Genomic DNA, 18,801 nt, shown 5'->3' with positions numbered 1-18,801 from the left:
GATCATTATCAATTAATTTCCATATCGACACATAAATTCTCTAGGATTTTTCGAAAAAAATCTAACAAGTGTGACGTTCCCGCCACTCCCCTCTCTCACTGCGCATGTCTATATTTTTCTACACAGCTGATTCTCTATTTACTAAATTACTATCCAAACAAAAGCCCAAGTGCAATCGCACATGCGGTATCTCGAGTACTTAACACCTTCGTTAATTATGATAATTCACATCACCAGGTTATTAAGCTGAAAGGAAGAAAATGGAAACGACTCGTGAGTTGAAGATATTCATTCTTACATTTTCTGATTGTATAATTGTAGTCCTTGTCATTAATGTTTCTCAGCTTCATTATCCCATCCATTATTATTTTTCGTTAATTAAAATTGTAATGATTAACATGTGAACTGTTATTTTATTCTCTGATTCCAGTTTTTGGAAACCGCTGGAAGTGCCTGGTGACGACGTACATCTTCTGCTCGACCCTCTTCACGATTTCCCTCCTGTTATCCGCCTTTTTTCCCCTGACTCACCCGAGTAACTCGACAGCATCTCCATCAGACATTCCCACCGTGATAAATGGAATAAAATTGAATACAGAGACCATCTACAAACCCTCAGCCCAGAAGATAGTCTTCATGGTGATCGACGCCCTCCGTTGGGACTTTGTGACGAATTCTGATACGAATTCAATGCCCTGGACAACTGCCTCGATCTCCAACAACTCGGCATGTCTCATCCAGGCACGAGCACAAGCTCCGACAGTTACAATGCCCAGGATAAAATCCATGATGACAGGCGCTGTCTCCAGCTTCATTGACGTCATCCTGAATTTCGGTGCAACTTCAGTTACCACTGATTCCGTCCTACATCAAGCAAAAAATCATGGACACAAGATGATATTCTACGGTGATGACACCTGGATTAAATTATTCCCCACGATATTCGATCGTCACGAGGGGACGACTTCCTTTTTCGTTTCTGATTTCACTGAAGTTGATGCCAACGTGACACGTCACATTGATGAAGAACTGGAGATAAACGACGACTGGTCAATAATGATTCTTCATTACTTGGGGCTGGACCACATCGGTCACACGTTCGGCCCTCGAAGTCCACTGGTGCCTTTAAAACTCAAGGAAATGGACGAAGTCATCGGTAAAATATTAAAGAGGATCGATAGATGGAATAACGATGGGATACCCTCCATCCTGATAGTCTGTGGAGATCATGGGATGAAGAACTCCGGAGGACACGGTGGTGCCACCCCAGAGGAGACCCTCGTCCCTCTCCTGGTGTTCGGTGACAGCTGTCCTGGGGACGTAAGCCAGATCGAACAAGTCGACATTGCGACAACTCTTTCGATAATCCTGGGGATTCCCATTCCCCAATCCAATCTGGGAAGCATCTCCATGGATATAATCGGGGATCTGCCTGATGCCCATCAGCTGTTTCTCCTCCACTACAATGCAAAGCACATGTTTCAGCACTTCCGCAAGCTCTCGGAGTTCGAATCATCCGAGATTTACGATAATTACTACAAAACAATAAAGTTGCACACAGAATGGCTGATTGGGAAGAACAGACACAAGCCAGAGAGTCAGCTGGAGTTCATAATAAAATTGTACGACAAAGTGCTCAAGGGAATGAAGGAGATCCTCATCAAGAGTGCAGTGAAGTACGACAGGACTATTATGACGATAACAATTGTCATGATCCTCCAGGCTTTCTTCATCATCTCGAAGAAAAGCTGGAAGCTAGCCCTCTCAATCAAGTGGTTCTTCTACTGGTGGACAATTGGCGTCAGCCTCTGGCTGTCCCTCAACCACTTCTTGTACAACGAGAACAATGAAGTTTACTTCGAACTCAGGGACTTCTGGATCATGACGATTGTCTTCGTCTTCTTCACTATCAACTGCTGCCTCTGCAGACCGATTCACGATATCATTCCCTCAAGCTTATCCCACTGTCTTGAGGATTCTAAAATTATCTTCCCAGCTGCGATGGTTCTTCATGCTGTCAGTCTATCCAGCAGCAGTTTCGTGGAGGAGGAGCACCAGACCTGGTACTTCTTCTGGGTAACTCTCCTCACTTGTCTTTTGTCCCTGGAAATCGGCAGGACTTATCAGAATTATCGCGATAGACTCAGCAGCGATAATATCATCAGGGTCTTTAAGGTATTAATTTTGATGACTCAGCACAGGATCCTCAGGAAATTAAACAGCACTGGAAATAAATACGCACACCTGCCGGATATTGGGGGCTGGATGAAGGACGAGGAATCTCATTTAGCCATGAGTTTTGCTGTTGGAGTTTCCTTAGGGTTATTAGTCCTCATTGGATTCATCAGCGAAGAGAAAAGATTCAGGAGAGTCACCCTAGGGTTTCATGTTATTCTAGCAGTCTGTGTGTACTCCAGACACGCAGCGGATAATTCAGTTATTAATTTCACATCGATTCATCGAGATTCAAAGGGAATTTATGAAGTAAGAGCCTTTTGGATGGTCTCAGGGATTTTTTTGCTTCACTGCATACGAAGTGGAATTTGGAGTTATCGAAATGAGAGGCCAAAATTCCTGCAGAGGATTGTCTTTAGTGTCATTCAGGTGTGGGTCCTGGTGTCGACTCTTCTTCATCGGGCTCATGATGTTATTCTGGTTCCCATGGAATTGATTACCATTTTTGTGATTTATGAGCTGATGGAGAGCAGAGATAATGGGATTTTGGTTTATGTCAGCTATTGGGTGGGGAATGTCTTTTATTTTTATCAGGGAAATTCTAATAGTCTTGCTACTGTTGATGTTGCTGCTGGATATGTGGGACTTCAGGCCTATTGGCCTCTTATTGCGAAGATTTATCTTTGTGTTAATACGTATTCTGCTACGATATTGGCGTATTTGATGATTCTGTATAAAAATACTCGTGACAGGCAGGGATTTGATATTTTTTCGATAAATAGGGTGTACTCCATTATGAGAATTTTTCCATTCGCTGTTTACACTATTATTGTTATGATCCATAGGTATCACTTGTTCATTTGGACGATTTTTTCGCCAAAACTGTTGTATGAAGCTACGTACACTGCAGTGTTGTTTTTTGTGATGTTTGTAATGCAATTACCTTTTTTACTGACGGAATAAAAATTATTGACATTTTCGACGGAATCTTGGATTATTATTCTGGTTTTTATTAATTTGAAAAAAAAATTTTAATACATGGATTTCAGGAGCATTTGGTGGGTGATAAATGCCTGAGTAATTCATGATATAATTGAAAATGGAGGAATTGCTCATTTTTTTTTGAGCGAATATTGGGAAAAAAAAATTGTTTCCGCCCGGGTTCGAACCGAGGACCTTGTGCGCGTGAAGCACACGTGATGCCGCTACACCACGGAAACTATAAGTTATGAAATCTCCATTTCTTCGGGTGTTTCATACGATAATAAATTTTGAAAAATATTCTGAGTTTCAGTCATCAGTTTAATTTTTTTTTTAATTTCTTATTCGAAATGGATAAAATTTTTAATCTTCCATAATATGTATAATTATTGACATAATTATTTTTCTGCGAAGTCAATCAATTTATAAGATCGAAGAAATAATTTGAAGTCACTAATATTTTATAGTAATTTATTATTGATTTGAGTAGATAATAGGGGACGAATTAAATAATCGAAAAGAAATTGTCGTTTCAGTGGGTCAAGACCTAGACACATTTGGAGACGATTTTATTCAACACAATACATTTTATGAAGAATTTTATAATAGTTTCGTGGGGTTTGACGGCGTTGGCAGAAGATGCAACAATTCTACTGGGATTTAGATTTTCTCGTAAACCAATTAATTTTGCGGTGCTCATTAATTGCATTTTATAAGAAAGTGGAATGAATTTAATGATTGCTTTGTTTTGGGATTCAAGCGTTCCAGTAACAATGATATATTAGTATAAAGTTGATGGATAGATATCAACACCTGTTGAATTATCCTTCCAGTTAGATAATTGTCGATACGATTGATAATTGAGGTACATGTGTCATTGGCAGTATTACATTGACCATTTATTAGAATTGTAGATTTAATTTATTAAATTTATCCAGTTGGACAGAATAATCTCGATCTCAATCAGTTCAAGATTTTAAATTTGTAATCTTCTCTTACAATCGAGTTCTCATAAAATTCTAAATATAAAATATCAATGAAGTAATCGTCAATTTTCAAAAAATCAATCAAAACTGTTGCATCCCTCCGTTTTAAATCACTATTTTTCGCCCCTTCAATTCATGTTAACTGTGATTCATTTAAAGATCTTCAAATATTAATTAATATTGAGCATTTTATTAAAAAAACATTAAATATTCATTGCAAAAATCAGGATTGCACGAACTCTGAAGTAAATGGTATTCCCTTGAAAAATAAATAGTCGACTCCTTTTAAACATAATAAAATACAATTCATTGAAAAATAGATGTACAAGCGCAGCTTCTAGAAAAAAAAGTTATTCAATGTGACTAACAAACTCGTAAAAAAATTCTCTACGATCCTGCGATGAAAATGTTATATTTTCCACTCATCGCGCGGTCTAACATAAATTTCTGAAAACTCTCAGAAAATACAATTGCGACCAGTCGTTTCATCGCGATGCAATATCTTCATTGAAATGTTTTAAAATTCGTTAGACACTCATTTTCATATCAGAAAAGTGAATTCGATGTTATTTAAGTACTACAAGTGTCGAGGCTCATTGGCACTGGAAATTTCTCCATTTAAAATGTTAAAACATGTACAAAAATATTTATTTCGATTTATTATTTATTTTCAAGTGGTGTTTGCACTTGACTTCTCCATTTTTAGAGCTCTCGGAGATGTTTTTGGGGTGAAAAATTAACGTAAATGCTCGATTCGTGATGCCATCGGTATTTTACAGATAATACGGTATTTTGTATTATATATTCGAGCAGAATGACATCGAATTAAAAAAATAAAAATCCAAAAATATATTTTGTCGAACTCCTCTGTTTTCGTTCAATTAATTGTCAGTAATTCAAAAATTTTAACGATGAATTCTCAAATTTCAATAACAAAAGTCTTTGAAATTTGAGTGAAACTTAAATATATGATGGAAAAATCCATAAATCGTATCGTAATTTCTGTAGATAAAAATCAAATTGAATTCCTACTGTGGACTTTTAATGGCATCAATAAACATTTTGTGAAGAATGAATTTTTTTTGTGCGTCAATCAATGAGAACTTCAATTATTCGTTTCACGTTAAAATTATTCAGCTCCATTGGAGTGGATTAATTTTGAATTTGAAACCAGTGAATCGATTTAGAATGGAGAATTCATACCCAATTTTGTTCCAAATTCTAATCTAGCTCTTTTTTGATACCTCACGTTGGCTCTGAAAGATAATTCAAGCATCAGTTATGCATTACGAGAACAAGCACAACGAAATTAATTTCCATAATTACTCACTTGATCTCTTGCCACTTGACTAGTTCATTAATGGCACAAACGAGGGGGAGGGATATGAAGAAAAATAATGGCAAGTGAATGGGAAAATTGTCGACTTTCCGTTGCTCTTCCTTCAATATATTGTACAATAAATTAGCAGAAAATATTGCCTGCAACGCAAGACTGGAAAATAAAACAAAATATTAATTACTGTATCTTAAGTATCCCCTTAATTTCATCACTACTGCTTTCAAACTCACACAATAAATGCATTTAAACACCAAGGCCAATTATTAAAGGGCCATCTCCTCCACATTGAATACTCCCTATGCACAAAGCTCACAGATATCATCACTGGAATAATACAAAATCAAAGAATTAATCTCTGTTGAGAAATAATTAAAATCAAATTAAACGCCGCATTTAAGACATCAAGTAGTAGTTGAATTACTTTTCAGCAATTAATATCCTTTAAATTTACTTTAATTTCCCTCAAAATTGTTTTTTGTAGAAAATTATTTTTATAATTACTGAAAAATTCACAAATGTTTTCTGAGTGTACTTTTCTCGTTTTATCTTTGACGAAATTGATTGCTCACCAAAATGCAGAACAAGCAGCGTCAAAGTAACATGCTGTACCAATACAATAATATTTGGCTCATCATTCCATCCACCCCAGAAAGCCTCACCAGATATATTAGGATAAATGTAGAAGCACTGAGACTCTCCTCTCACATAATAAGGGCAGAGGATCATGTACATGAGTAATTGGCACACGATCATGCTTACAATTGTTGGCAAAAATTTACAGCCATAACACCAGAGAACGAACAGTGCAACCTAAAATGAAAAATCCAAATTAAAAAAATAAATCCGTAATGAATTGGTAAACCATAATAATTGCCCCTCCATCGATGAATTATCGATGAATATCTCAGAAATGAAAGGAGATAGCGAAATTTTTGTATAAATCTTTAATTTAGTCCACGTATTGGCCTACAAAAAAGAATTTCACCAGAATATCTGTATCTCTCTTCCTTGACGAGATATTCAGCGATAATTGGCATCAGGAATTATTTCAATTACCTCCCCAGTGACTGCACACTGATTTTTCCCTGTGGCTCTTTGCATTATCGTGGGATCGGTTGGTGTTGCAATCATCGATATCGACAGCAGGGGAATAATTAAACAGATCAGCCAAAGGGTTTGGCCAACGGAGAGCAATGGGGGCAACATAAAAAATCCAGATAATGCTTGAACTAAAGATAGTGTGACAACACAACACAGCCAGAATTGAACACAGTTCCATAGGCACTTCATATAATCTCGGGCCTGTAAACAAACGAGAAAAAAAAAATTCGAATGGCACGAATCGAAATTTAATTTATCAAATTATATTACACCAAAAATTGTTATTGAACGAGAGAAACAATTAATGGTGAACCAGAAGAGCAGATAATATTCCATTTTCATATTCCATCGATTGTTATCAATTTGGTTTTAATGAATGTTTATAAATATTTGAATGATAAATATTTTTATGGGCCTTGGAGGATACGTACCTCCATAACTAGATGAAACATAGCTATTGGATCTTCTCTTTTTACACTTAGGGAACAGGCAATGCAGTTTAATGCTCGACTCAACTCGATGGGTGATGGGCCCTGCTCCTCCTTAGTGCTCGTCATCACAGGTATTTTTTGGCAGACTTGAGGATAGAGAGGTTCCACTCCAACGCTGAAAAAACGAATGAAAAAAAAGGTGAATAAATATGAGGATTTAATGTTGAAATCATTAAAGTGCATTATTCAGGGAATAATGCCAGTAGAAATGAGAAATTGACTATTTTTTTCGCTGATAGTTACAGAATTTTACGAAAATTCAAAAACTTTCTTCGAAGTATTGATTATATTGATTTTTGATAAAAACACGAGAATTGGCAGTACGCTACAGAATTGGTAGGCGGAAAAAATATCCCCGGAAAAAAAAGCCCACGCACCCAAAACGTGTTAAAACCCACCCAATTTGATAGACCATAGGAAAATTAGAGCCCCTGAAAAAATAGACAACGAAAAAAATAATTAAATTAAAAAATAATTAAATTGAGCGAGTTTTAACACGTTTTGAATGTGTGGGATATTTTTTCCCTGGGATATTTTTTCCGGGATTCTACAGAATTACCATTCATTAGCGTGATTTTTTTTATTTATTTTGCGATTGAAGTTACCTACAATTCATAACTTATTATGAACTCAACCAAAAAGACGTCAATTTTCGTTTGAACGTGAATAACAAAAACCATAATGGAGATCGTGTGTTTGCCAAGAAAATCATTAACTTTGCGCGAAAATTTGGGAAAATATCGTGATTTAGTATATGTTCAGCCACCGAGGGGAGTGGTAAAGCCCAAAAAGTTGTGCAAACCCGTCTTAGCAAAAATGGATTCAGAGACGACATATGACACATCCTACCCTAGTCCAGGATTCCTGCCGAGTCGATCCCTCAAACTCCGAGAAGTAAAAAGATTCGGAAGTTTCGATTTCGATACGACAACCCAGGCAGCCTACACGTGGCCCCAAAAATCCCGATCAGAGATTATCCACCCGAGAGGACGACTAGGATTCGCGAAAAATTCCATGGCATCTACAACGACTCAAAAAGACTCCTACACTCATCCCGGAGAAGTAAAAAGGACTCACAGTTTAAAAAAATTTGGAAAGTGTCCAGTTACGGTGCCGATGGAATCAGCAACAACTTATTGTAATCATTTCGTCCTCTATGATATGGCAGAGGCTAGTAGAAGAAAACCGTTTGGGAGACGACGGAAATGTGCAATCAATTTCAAACCCGAGTACATAACAAATTATCAGGAGAATTTCATGAATATTGACAGTCAGTCTTCAAGAACTATTATTCATAAGAAAAAAATTAATAAGTGCCCTGTCTTGGCGAAACTCGAGTCTTCAACTACTTATAGTACGAGTTATAAACCACCAGGGCAGTTTGTCAAACGAAAAAAATTACGAATCGATTAATTGTAATTGTATTAAACGTGTGATTTCTACTCATGTGTTCTCCATGTTTTTGAATTTTCGTAAAGTCAATGTAAATATTGGATTACTGAATTATTTTTAATCATAAATTTTTTTTCACTCCAATAAGGTAATAAATTTCATTACCCAGCATCTGCCTGCATAAATATAGACATATTCTCAGCATTGGCTGAAGATCCTATGACACAAACGACTTCTCCATAATCCTGCATTATATGGAGCATCTCTCGAGTGACCGCAGTATTGCAATCGGTGAATAGAGATACTAAGAGAGGTACATTGTCAATTAATTCTAAATGAGGACGAATTTTGTCGATTCCCCGAGGCAATTTCGCCTGAAATATACAAAAAGCGAGGGTTAATTAAATTGCATCAATTATTTTGTTTATAAAATTGAAAGCCTAGTCTGATTTTTCTTTGCGATATTCATACCCTATTTGATAGATCGAAATTAACTGGAGCACTTTGCTCTGTACTGTCAGTCAAACAGCTGAGTGATCTCCATGCTTCTTGGCCAGAGCCCAAGTCCACACTCTGGACTAGAACACTATCTTCGCTCCTAACGGTATCGTGTTCCCTGAAATGAACAATTGTTCCCATTTAATTGAGAGTAAATGAACGAGAAAAGAAGATGAAAAGGAATAGATACCATGGATGAGGCACTCACAGTGAAGACAGAAAGAAGAAAATATTCGAATCAAATAATCAGACAGCAAGTCGAAATAGATCTTCAATCGATGATCTAGAATTTTTTTTGAACATCAAATTATGTTTGTTGATCTTTGCAACAATTTATTCCAGAATATTTCGGGATTGTTTATGATTTGAAGAATTCCATTTCAACCAATCCTGTTTTATTATTTGATGAACATAAAATTGAGATGGACAATTAAGAAAAAATATAATTACTGAAGTAGTGGTGATCCAGCATTTCCATTATCTGTCGAATGATTTAAGCTGTCATGCAGAATAAAACAATGAGTTCAACTATGGAAAAAATTACATAAATAATAACAATTCACTTGGAAAGAAATTCAGAGGTTCTGTAGGAATAAAAGGTACAGTTGAGATCAAACATTCACAAACAGGCAGAATTGGAAAACAAAAAATTGACAGTTAGATGATCCATCGAGATATCGATATCGATTTTCGTTTGAAATTTTATCATTAATATTCAATAATTAATCAATAAACTTTACAATTTTAAATTGAATACCGTTATCTCAGTGATAAATTTTGGAGGAAACGAAATTAAAATTTCCAATTACCTATGACTCATAGCACTTTTGGCCTGCGAGGGTTCTGGATTATGCCATTCAGTCGCATCATCATCGAACTTGACCGTTGAAAAATCGGTATTTATCGCACTAGGAGCTGACATACTCATCGCCTTGCTGGTATCCAGATTCGAGCTAAAAATACAAAACCAATTAATCAATGGAATTGCGCAAAAAAACCAATGATCTAAGCATGTGGGGGGCAGAACGCAGTAATAACATTGCATCGAAATCAAAATAATCCAAGAGAAATAAATCAACCGTAACATCATCAAATTTCAACATGAAACGTACAATCTGGTCCATTAAAGAGAGTTAGTGTTTAATCAGTCATCTGTGTTAATTTACTCACGTCAGTTTGTTTTTTCATTTACGATTCGTCTTGTTTACTTGTTTCATAGAAAAATAAAAGGAAATAAAACGATGAATACCTAGAGAAATCTTCAATATCAGATCGACATGAATTTACAATTCATGTATTTAATCTAATGAATTATTTACTTCAATTGATTGTTAGGATTTAATTGGAGATTGAATGGTTTTAGTGGTAATCATATTGCTTTGTTTAATTAATTTCTCTAGTTATTCTCGATATGTAATGATATAATGGGAGTGAGGGATTATATTGTGAACATACCGCGGATTAACGCGATTAAGCAATTGGCTGGCCTCGTCCATGCAGGAATGATTATGCTGATGTGATTGAGTCGACGGTGTAGGTGAGGACATGGCAGCAGCCTGGCTCACCCACCAGTCCACTGGACTCTCTGACCTATTACCCATTTTGTTAGTCAAAGGACATGGTTCAAACATCATCACTCCACAGGGTACACAATCACAAATGAACGGTGCGCATTATTTTTTTTTCTGTTTAATGATGTCTTTGAGGAGACAGACACATGTGTTAGTGGTTCGGTGTTCACTGTATGAATTTTAATCGGCTGAAGGAAGATGTAGGTTTTTAAAAATTTCAATCAGAACGTGTCAGCATTTGAATTTAAATATAGTATATATGAACTATTTAGTATGAAATTAATTGATTTCGTATTAAAAAATTATGAAGTAATTTGTAAACTATTGAATGATGAAGAATCAAATGAAGAAACGAGGGGAATTAAATTTTCTCCCTTCATCCGATGAAAAATAGGCGAAAATTATCAACAAGAAGAGAATATAGACAGATATATACAGTAAGGGTATATGAGGGTATCTCTCCATCCATTGCTGTCTCCTGTAATTGACATGCATACATTATTTCAATATAAATACTGTTAGAAACCATTTGAAATATAAAAAAAACCATGGAATGATTAACATCCAATATGGAACACCGAAATGCAACATAAAGCACGATAAAACACTGAGATTTGAACCCCCGAACCGTTAACGTCGATAACCGATAGATAATGCTAATAAGCATAAGCGATTTTATGAAAGTATGAATAAATTATTAAGAAAATTATGATTAATGTGAAAGTTAATACCTAGCCCTCTCGCTGAGTAACGAAATGTGACAGTTCCATCCGCTCTCAAGACCCATCTTCTCAGAGAATACACGTGAACGCAATTCATTCTCCTTGCTGAAGTGAACGAATCTTATGCACGCTCTTTCTAATTGTTCAATCAGTTGTACCTATCAGTGATTAATGGAGTCCATTGTTGGAAATGATGAATTTTTGTTCAATGCTTTCTTTGGGGGGTTTTAATCACAATTCAATGAAAATTGAGGGTCTCTGGGAGCACTCACCATGTCTGCTTGGGCTTGATACTGCATTGTCACCATTCCTATGAATATCTGGTTGCACTGCAGCTCGAAACAACTCTCCACGTCGTTCACCTCCTCGTCCTTATTTTCGTTGCACAATAGGGAATCTGAAAGAGAACATTCAATGCAGATTCATTTATTCGTTATTTGTTGTCATTTCTTTTGTCAATAGTTCTTGATTGTAGGAAAAAAGTTTACCTGTCGAATGAAATTGTCCCAAGAGTCCTTTAACCCTCGGGTCCAGAACATTTCGAAAATCCCAGGGCAATGGGGTGGGACTCCGATGAGGAGCGTAAAGGTGTTTACTATCCGAAGGCAATTCCAGATAAATATTTGACAGCTTGGAATTCACACCTCGGATCAAAGGTCTGTAAGCGAATGCTGTGCAGTAAGAAGTTAAGCTCGTTCTCTGATAGAAATCTAGAACCTTCTTTCGATCTGTTGGGGACAGGGGACACAGATCGTGTCCGTCCCAGAACTCTATGCAAGAGTCAAGGATTATATCAGCTGTACCCTGTGTCAATAATTGAAGGCCTCCACCACCTTTTTCCTTAACTACTACTGCTACCATGTGGGGAAATGGAAATTTCAGTTTCGTTGCTATACTCAGGGAACGGGCGAATTTTATATCTCTTCGGACCATTTCTGGTTGCTGAAAATAATTGGATAAAAATTAATGGATTAATGGATAAATTAGTTTTTGGTTCTTTTAAAGTTGCTCAGATCGAGTTTTCAATCAATTTGCACCAGCAAAAAGGAAATAAATTATAAAACTTTTTTTATAAGGAACTTGATAATTAATGTAATTGAAAAAATAGGATTTACCACGTGTCTGAATGTTGATAATTGCTGTTCCAATTGAAAAATTTCTTGTGCTTGATCCTGAAATCCGATTTGCTTGGCGAGTTCACACAAGCATCTACCAGGAAAAATAAAACAATAGCAGTTAATAATCTTCAATCAACAATATATATATATTGGAAAAGAAAAGATGGATAATAAAGTCGTGAGAAACAGATATCCAGACAGAAGAGAAACCAAAAAAGAAAATATAGAAATAGCAGATAAGATGCAGAATCCAATGAGCAGGGGAGAGGATCAAAGGCGAATTTAGGAAACAACAGTTACTGAAAATAATTTTTATGCAGTTGTGAACTGACCCCATGTTTCCAAGGTTCCCCGACTCCTCGATTAAATACACCTGTCTTGGAAATTGCATTGGATCTTTCTCTGGTAATTTACCTTTGTCTTCATTGTTGTGGCTGAGGGGATTATTTCACACGAAAATCAAATGTGTTATGATAACAGCACAAGTGCAAGCTGAGCAAATAATAAATAAAAAATTATCTCCAAGCAAATGGAATTGACAAAATTCAAAGACATCTAATCCTCAAATTAAGTGAATTATTAAAATTAATTAATTGAAGAAGAAAGTTATTTGAACGAAATTCGGCAGACGTGAAAAGAATATTATTTATAATTATGGTAATGATAATGCGAGCTGATGAGGATTAGTTCGTGGCTGATTTCCATATTCCATTTTCTTGTCAGAGTGTTGAAAAAAAATAAAGATGAGAAGCATGTAGCTAATTAGGATTTGCATTGAATACGAATATTTGTATTTAATTGTAAAGTGGAATTTCTACCGCCTGTTGGTCACTGGGACCAGATTCTCGTTGTAGAGAGCTTCACACGTTACGTGACAGCAAAACTGAGAGTAATGCTCCTGGGTTTCCATATTGCACGTGTTGAGGAGAATTGCGAGACCCAGGGGTTTCAGGGAGTTCAGGTGCTGCTTCCATGCTTGATCATCGAATTGCAGGCGAAAGGGAAGAGCATGATCGTGGGTCAAATCCAGCACCTCAGCAACTGAGTGAGATATGTCTTGGAAAAACAACGAGCCGAAATTCATAAAAAACTCATTAAAAATTGCATTCTATTTTCGTTTGTTTCGAGGAAAGATTGACCTGGGAATTTCCATAATTTTCTACAAATTCCGTCGACTAAACTAATTTGTTTCGGTTGATTTTCGTAGACAATTAGTATGAAGAAAAATACATTGCACTTACCATGATGAGCATACGTCATTTTGTTGGACTCATTCTTACTGGAATCGGTGGTCTTGGGAGGATCCGAGTGTTTATCCAGACTGACAGTACTAGAATCCCTGGATAAAGTGCTGGCATTTCGAAGGAAAAATACTTTTTCAGCGGTGGGATTTGACCACGAGAGAATTCCCTTCTTGTCAACGCAGGAGAGTGCCTTAAATTAAATTAAAATATCCCAATTAAATCGTTAATATCCCCCGTGCAATTATAATTAAAACTCAGTGAAACCAAATTTCAATATTCTCACCGTAACGGACCCCAAGACATGAAGAATACTGGCAGACCTAGACATCATGTACTCCCTACCAAAGAGTATTCCAAAAAAATTCTCCCTGAGTTCACTCCAATTATAGACAACTTCTGGACTATTCGGGCCGGAGATATCGGCGTCCTCGAAGGGATCAACGAATGGTACCTTCTTGGAAGATTGATAGAGTTCAAAAAGTGCCTTGAACCTTGCCATTCCAAAGCAGTTGAGAACAATCCACAAAGTTGGAAAGATTATTGGCAAGAGTGGAAGTGTGACTGCAATGGGCTGAAGCATGAATAGCTCAGTCCAGTGGCCACTTCCAAAGTTCTCGTGGAAGTAGAGATAACGGAGTAGATTCACCAGTTGTACGATGATGAGGATAATGGGATACGCCAGTTGCTCGATGCAGCATATCATGACGAGATGACGCTCACGATTGTGATAAGTCACTGATCGATCCAGAGCTTGATCCAGTGCCATCCGAAGATTTGATAGGTACGGGGTCTCTTGGAGTTTGTAGATTTTATTCCTGAGGGGAGTGCGAGCCTGAGGCGATGAGAATATTTCATGGGCACCGTGAACTGGAGGGCTGTACACTTCTTTTGCGTGAAGTACAGGCGCATCTGGATCCTGAGGATTAGAATAACAGCAGCTCGGGTGCATCAAAAGATGATTATCTATTCGAATCAAGCAATAAGAGGAACTCATTGCCATCGAGACATGCAAACAATAATCTGCACTCCCTCATAAGCACGCAACGATCTCCAAATACAATGGAAATTCATCGTAAACCATGGAATTACTTACGTCATAGGGCACACAATAACCAGGAACCTGTTGGCCAGGCCTGATGACAATTATGTCATCGGTAACCAATAAAGCCCAGGGCAAATTGACAATCGAACCATCTCTATACGTCCACTGGAGTGTTACGCATGGAGAGAGAGGACTGCACAGATGAGGGTAATTATCTGGGCTCCACCTGCAAATATCCCGAGCAGCTTCCAATTTTTTCAATAGAATCTCCACACGATGTGGTATTTCATTGTGCCTCAGGATATTATCAGACAAAACCAGCGCGAAGTTCAAGATCACGAGGCAACAGACGATCAGACCCTCGTATGGCAGTGAAGAATACCTGGAAATTATCCATATTTAATCCAGAATGGGCTGTGAAGAAACAATTTGGAATTATTGGTGATTTTTTGAGATCTCACCTTGCGTCGTTCACGCTGAAGCACGATGAAACGATTAGACTTATTGCGTTGATAATCAGGGCAATTGCTGATGTCCAGCAGAGAGTTGTGTATTGACTTCTGTGATGCAACGTATCCTTTAGCCATCCCCTGTATTTTCTGTTATAAGAGAATAAAAATAGTCATTGAGATGTCAACACGATTTAAGGCTCGGGTGGATCATCTAGAAAAGATCATTTACTCCGAAATTCGGATTCATAATTACTTTGACAATTAATCGTTTTTTTCAATAATTGTTAGCTAGCGTTCTAGCAGTTGTCAACAACTAGGCCGCTAGCTAACAATTATCGGAAAAAACGATTAATTGACGGAGTAATTAGAAGTCCCAATTTTGAAGTAAATTATCTTTTCCAGACAGTCCATCCGGGCTTTAATTGAGGAAAATTGGAATTATTCATCCGAGTCGGATATCTTTGTTGATTCGCATCGATTAAAATGGCTATCAATTCGATGATTATCATTATTGATTGATTTATTTGACGATGAAATTGGAAAGAAAGTGTTCCTTAAAATAAACTTGAATTAATGAGTGAATGAATGAATTATTTTATTGTTTAGAAGATAAATGGGAAAAGAATGTCTAATTAGAGTAATTACCCTTCGACACTTGGCAAGTGAATTTTCTCAGTTGGCCAGAGCTATTTTCTGGAATTTATTCATTAATTTGATGATAACGACTGGCTGGGGCAGTTGATATTCTGGGATTGCACATAAATGTATTGAAATAGGAGAGATATGGTCTTTATTGAGGCCCGAAGAGAAAACCAACATCAATAAAATGGACTGGATGAGAGCCAACAGGTTTTCAAGTCTAGAAAATTATTCTGTTGATACACATGTGTTGCCTTTGGTGAGAGAATTATCTCGTGCGAACAATTTAGTTTTGTTTTCACAACGAATGTCTCCTATTACGCTGTAATTAGTTACTCAACGGATTCGTTAAGCCTGCTGGATTATTAGCTTGTGGTTCGTCGAGGTTTTCCTTAATTTTTCAACAGTTTAATTCGATGAATTGTCGGATTTTGTTAAATAATTGTCAATTGCCAATTATTTCCTATTTAATTGAGGACGAATTAAGATTCTGTTTATACTGAATGAATATTTTTTTTAAGAAATCAAATTATTTTTCTGAAACAATAAATAAATAAAAGGAATAAATGGTTTCAATTGATCTGGAATATGTAAATAGATCGTAAATCTATGAAAACTCAGGTGGAAATAGAATATCAGAGACTGAATTACTCTGTCATTCTTTATTTTTTTATCTATGGCTCTAGGCCTTCTTCAGTTATCACTCTGTCATTATTTAGAGACTGGCGAAGAGGTAAAACCAATAGAATTTCGTAGCATTAAGGAACATGAGTGGAATTAATTCTCATAAATTTATTTAATGAATTCTTTTGGTCTTTCCAATGACACGGGGCTCTAATCTAATCTCATCATCAAATAAATTCGTGAATTCTTGCGTCCTTCATGTTATACATAATGAAAAAAAATGTGAGTTGAATATTTTTATCAGGAAATGAGTCCATGCAAATAATGTCCTACAGCTTCACCTTGAGCTAGCCTAGATTCGCCCTAGAGAATATCGAAATTACGCAATCAATTTCCCCTTGCGTTGTATAATTTGCTAGTTGATAACAATAATTCAATTGTTCTCCATGAATTATCCCCAGATTCATTCATTTTCGTAAGATCTCTTCACTGCAGTGAGAAAAATTCAATCAAATAATTTTTTTTTCCACAAGCAATTCAATATAAATAATTGCACAAGTATCGGAGTATCAATAATTATCGGAGCGCCCAGTGTCGACTGAATAACTTGTCGCCAGAATATTTCGTGTCCAATTAAATCTCGAGTGAGGACTTGCAAACCCCAGGGTTCGATCATTCCAGCCTTGAGAAGCAATTGCTAAATCAGAGTTTCATCTCGTCTCAGAGAACACCAAGAAATACCACGAATGATGCAATTCATCTCGTGTTTCTCTCCTCTCCCTCGCAAACCCAAGAAGTATAACATTATTGGATCTCAAAGGACACTCTTGAATTCTTCCATTTTCCTCTTCAAAACAAGGAAATTATCGTGTTAAATTTCCACTGTAATTTCAGGAACTCTTGACATTGAAAAATAAAATATTCCCCTGTTTTCGTGTTCAAAAGATCTAAATATGAAATACGTGATTGTTCAAGTCAAAGTTGAGAGTAGTTTAGCTTTGGAAAAAGTTCTAGGAGTGGTTTCTAAAAAGGATAAATAATAATTTTAAAAAACGTACTTATTCCTCTTGCAATCTGCTTTATACTCCTCCAGGACTCTGGACACATCTCGGTGGAGAATTTCTAAGGCCTCCGGAGTAGTAAGTCCCAATTTATCTGCGAATTTCTGACTCTCTCCTGTCTCATTAGGTCCAGCACTACCCTCGGCTCTATTTCCCTCCATTTCCTATAATATTCACGCAAGTTAGAAAACATCGCCAGGGTCAATCTATTTCCGGTACGCAAAATTCACAGAATAACGAACGAATTTCCGAAATTAACTCAAAACGTTATCTAACTTAAAAAATGTTTGATGGGTCATTTTACCCAGGAATATCTGACCTTTAAAGAGAAGAAAATATCGAGGAATGATGAAAAATCGACGAATTACTCCTTTTGATAATATCAAAAAATTCCCTCCGATTATTTCTATTATTCATATAAACAATCGAACAAATAAAATGCTCGATGATCACCAAGAAAGAGAAAATAGTAATTCTAGTGAAACACCAAATAATAATTCATCGATAATGTAAATAAAGGGAAGCCAATGCACATTGATGATGCGATCTGTAAACAATGAATAATTGAAACAACAAACAAGCCCTCGTCAGTCTCTCTTCACCCCTAAAGAATCGAATAAACCTAAAAAAATTATATAACTAGAACTACATTTTCATGAGTGAAATTCTATTCCCAGTGGCTGCCTCATGAAATCCATAAAATGTAAATAAACACAAACAATTTTAGGTTACCACCAATTAATTACATAATTATCCTTTAAAAATGCACAAATTATTATTATCAATACCGACAGATAAGATGAAAAGAATTTGTTCAGAAAAAACCATCTCCAAAAATTCGAAAAATCATAAACAAAAAAATTTACAAGGCTAACAATCATCAATCATAAAAAATAGACAAATTCTGATTTCCCTTTGTGCCTGATCCTCAGAGAGTTAATTTCCAATTTATTTAAAAAGGGTTCAACCCAGGATCTTCAAAAGTTAAAAGCCATAGTGATAAAATTTTTAAACAGAATTCGATGAAAAATGTAAATAAAAACAAACAACTGCAGGTAGGAGTGCGTCAATTACATAATGCTTTTTGAAAAAAAAATCACCTTTTCCTGACTGATGTACGCATTAAGAACCGTGATAATCTCCTGGAGTGATCCTCACTGGAGAAACAGTCAATGAAAAATTACTGGAGTCCCCATTATCCTATCAGAAAACATCCCGAAGTCACTGAACTCAACGAACAACCCGGTGAACAACCGATGCCGATAACAGTCTTCGGTCAACTGAATGGTAAATCGGTTTTTTGTCCCTGAGAATCAGGGATTTTTCTCTTTTGACAATACGAGATGATTGGAGCGTCATCTGGCG

At 36.4% G+C, this 18,801-nt stretch overlaps 2 protein-coding genes and 1 non-coding gene across 7 annotated transcripts; 1 reads left to right on the top strand and 2 right to left on the bottom strand.

Moving 5' to 3' along the window:
• Positions 1 to 142: 142 nt before the first annotated feature.
• PIG-G (phosphatidylinositol glycan anchor biosynthesis class G) lies at positions 143 to 3,152 on the top strand. The gene is made up of 2 exons (XM_011310190.1): positions 143 to 273; positions 431 to 3,152. The coding sequence occupies exons 1-2, from the start codon at positions 261 to 263 to the stop codon at positions 3,136 to 3,138; spliced, it is 2,721 nt and encodes a 906-aa protein (XP_011308492.1). The 5' UTR covers positions 143 to 260; the 3' UTR covers positions 3,139 to 3,152.
• Positions 3,153 to 3,323: 171 nt separating this feature from the next.
• On the bottom strand, positions 3,324 to 3,395 carry TRNAV-CAC (transfer RNA valine (anticodon CAC)). Its single transcript has one exon. It is a non-coding gene; the product is annotated as a tRNA-Val (tRNA).
• Positions 3,396 to 3,683: 288 nt separating this feature from the next.
• On the bottom strand, positions 3,684 to 18,731 carry l(2)k05819 (transmembrane protein 94-like protein l(2)k05819). Of its 5 annotated transcripts, XM_011310184.1 has the most exons (24): positions 18,537 to 18,731; positions 17,434 to 17,600; positions 15,122 to 15,259; positions 14,712 to 15,042; positions 13,902 to 14,534; positions 13,616 to 13,808; positions 13,193 to 13,430; positions 12,707 to 12,808; positions 12,372 to 12,465; positions 11,745 to 12,198; positions 11,529 to 11,653; positions 11,266 to 11,414; positions 10,971 to 11,012; positions 10,419 to 10,553; positions 9,773 to 9,916; positions 9,414 to 9,461; positions 8,937 to 9,081; positions 8,631 to 8,839; positions 7,014 to 7,188; positions 6,538 to 6,783; positions 6,051 to 6,291; positions 5,712 to 5,805; positions 5,473 to 5,634; positions 3,684 to 5,398 (listed from the first exon to the last, which is right to left on the bottom strand). In XM_011310184.1, exons 2-24 carry the CDS (start codon positions 17,595 to 17,597, stop codon positions 5,326 to 5,328), a joined length of 4,335 nt encoding a protein of 1,444 aa, XP_011308486.1. In that variant the 5' UTR covers positions 17,598 to 17,600; positions 18,537 to 18,731; the 3' UTR covers positions 3,684 to 5,325. The 5 variants fall into 5 exon arrangements, with proteins under 5 accessions (XP_011308486.1, XP_011308488.1, XP_011308487.1 ...); XM_011310186.1 differs by lacking the exon at positions 9,414 to 9,461; XM_011310185.1 differs by lacking the exon at positions 10,971 to 11,012.
• Positions 18,732 to 18,801: the final 70 nt, after the last annotated feature.

The sequence above is a fragment of the Fopius arisanus genome, unplaced genomic scaffold (genome assembly GCF_000806365.1).
Source record: "Fopius arisanus strain USDA-PBARC FA_bdor unplaced genomic scaffold, ASM80636v1 scaffold00074, whole genome shotgun sequence".
Taxonomy (NCBI): domain Eukaryota; kingdom Metazoa; phylum Arthropoda; class Insecta; order Hymenoptera; family Braconidae; genus Fopius; species Fopius arisanus.
This window is presented reverse-complemented; position numbering and strand designations above follow the sequence as displayed.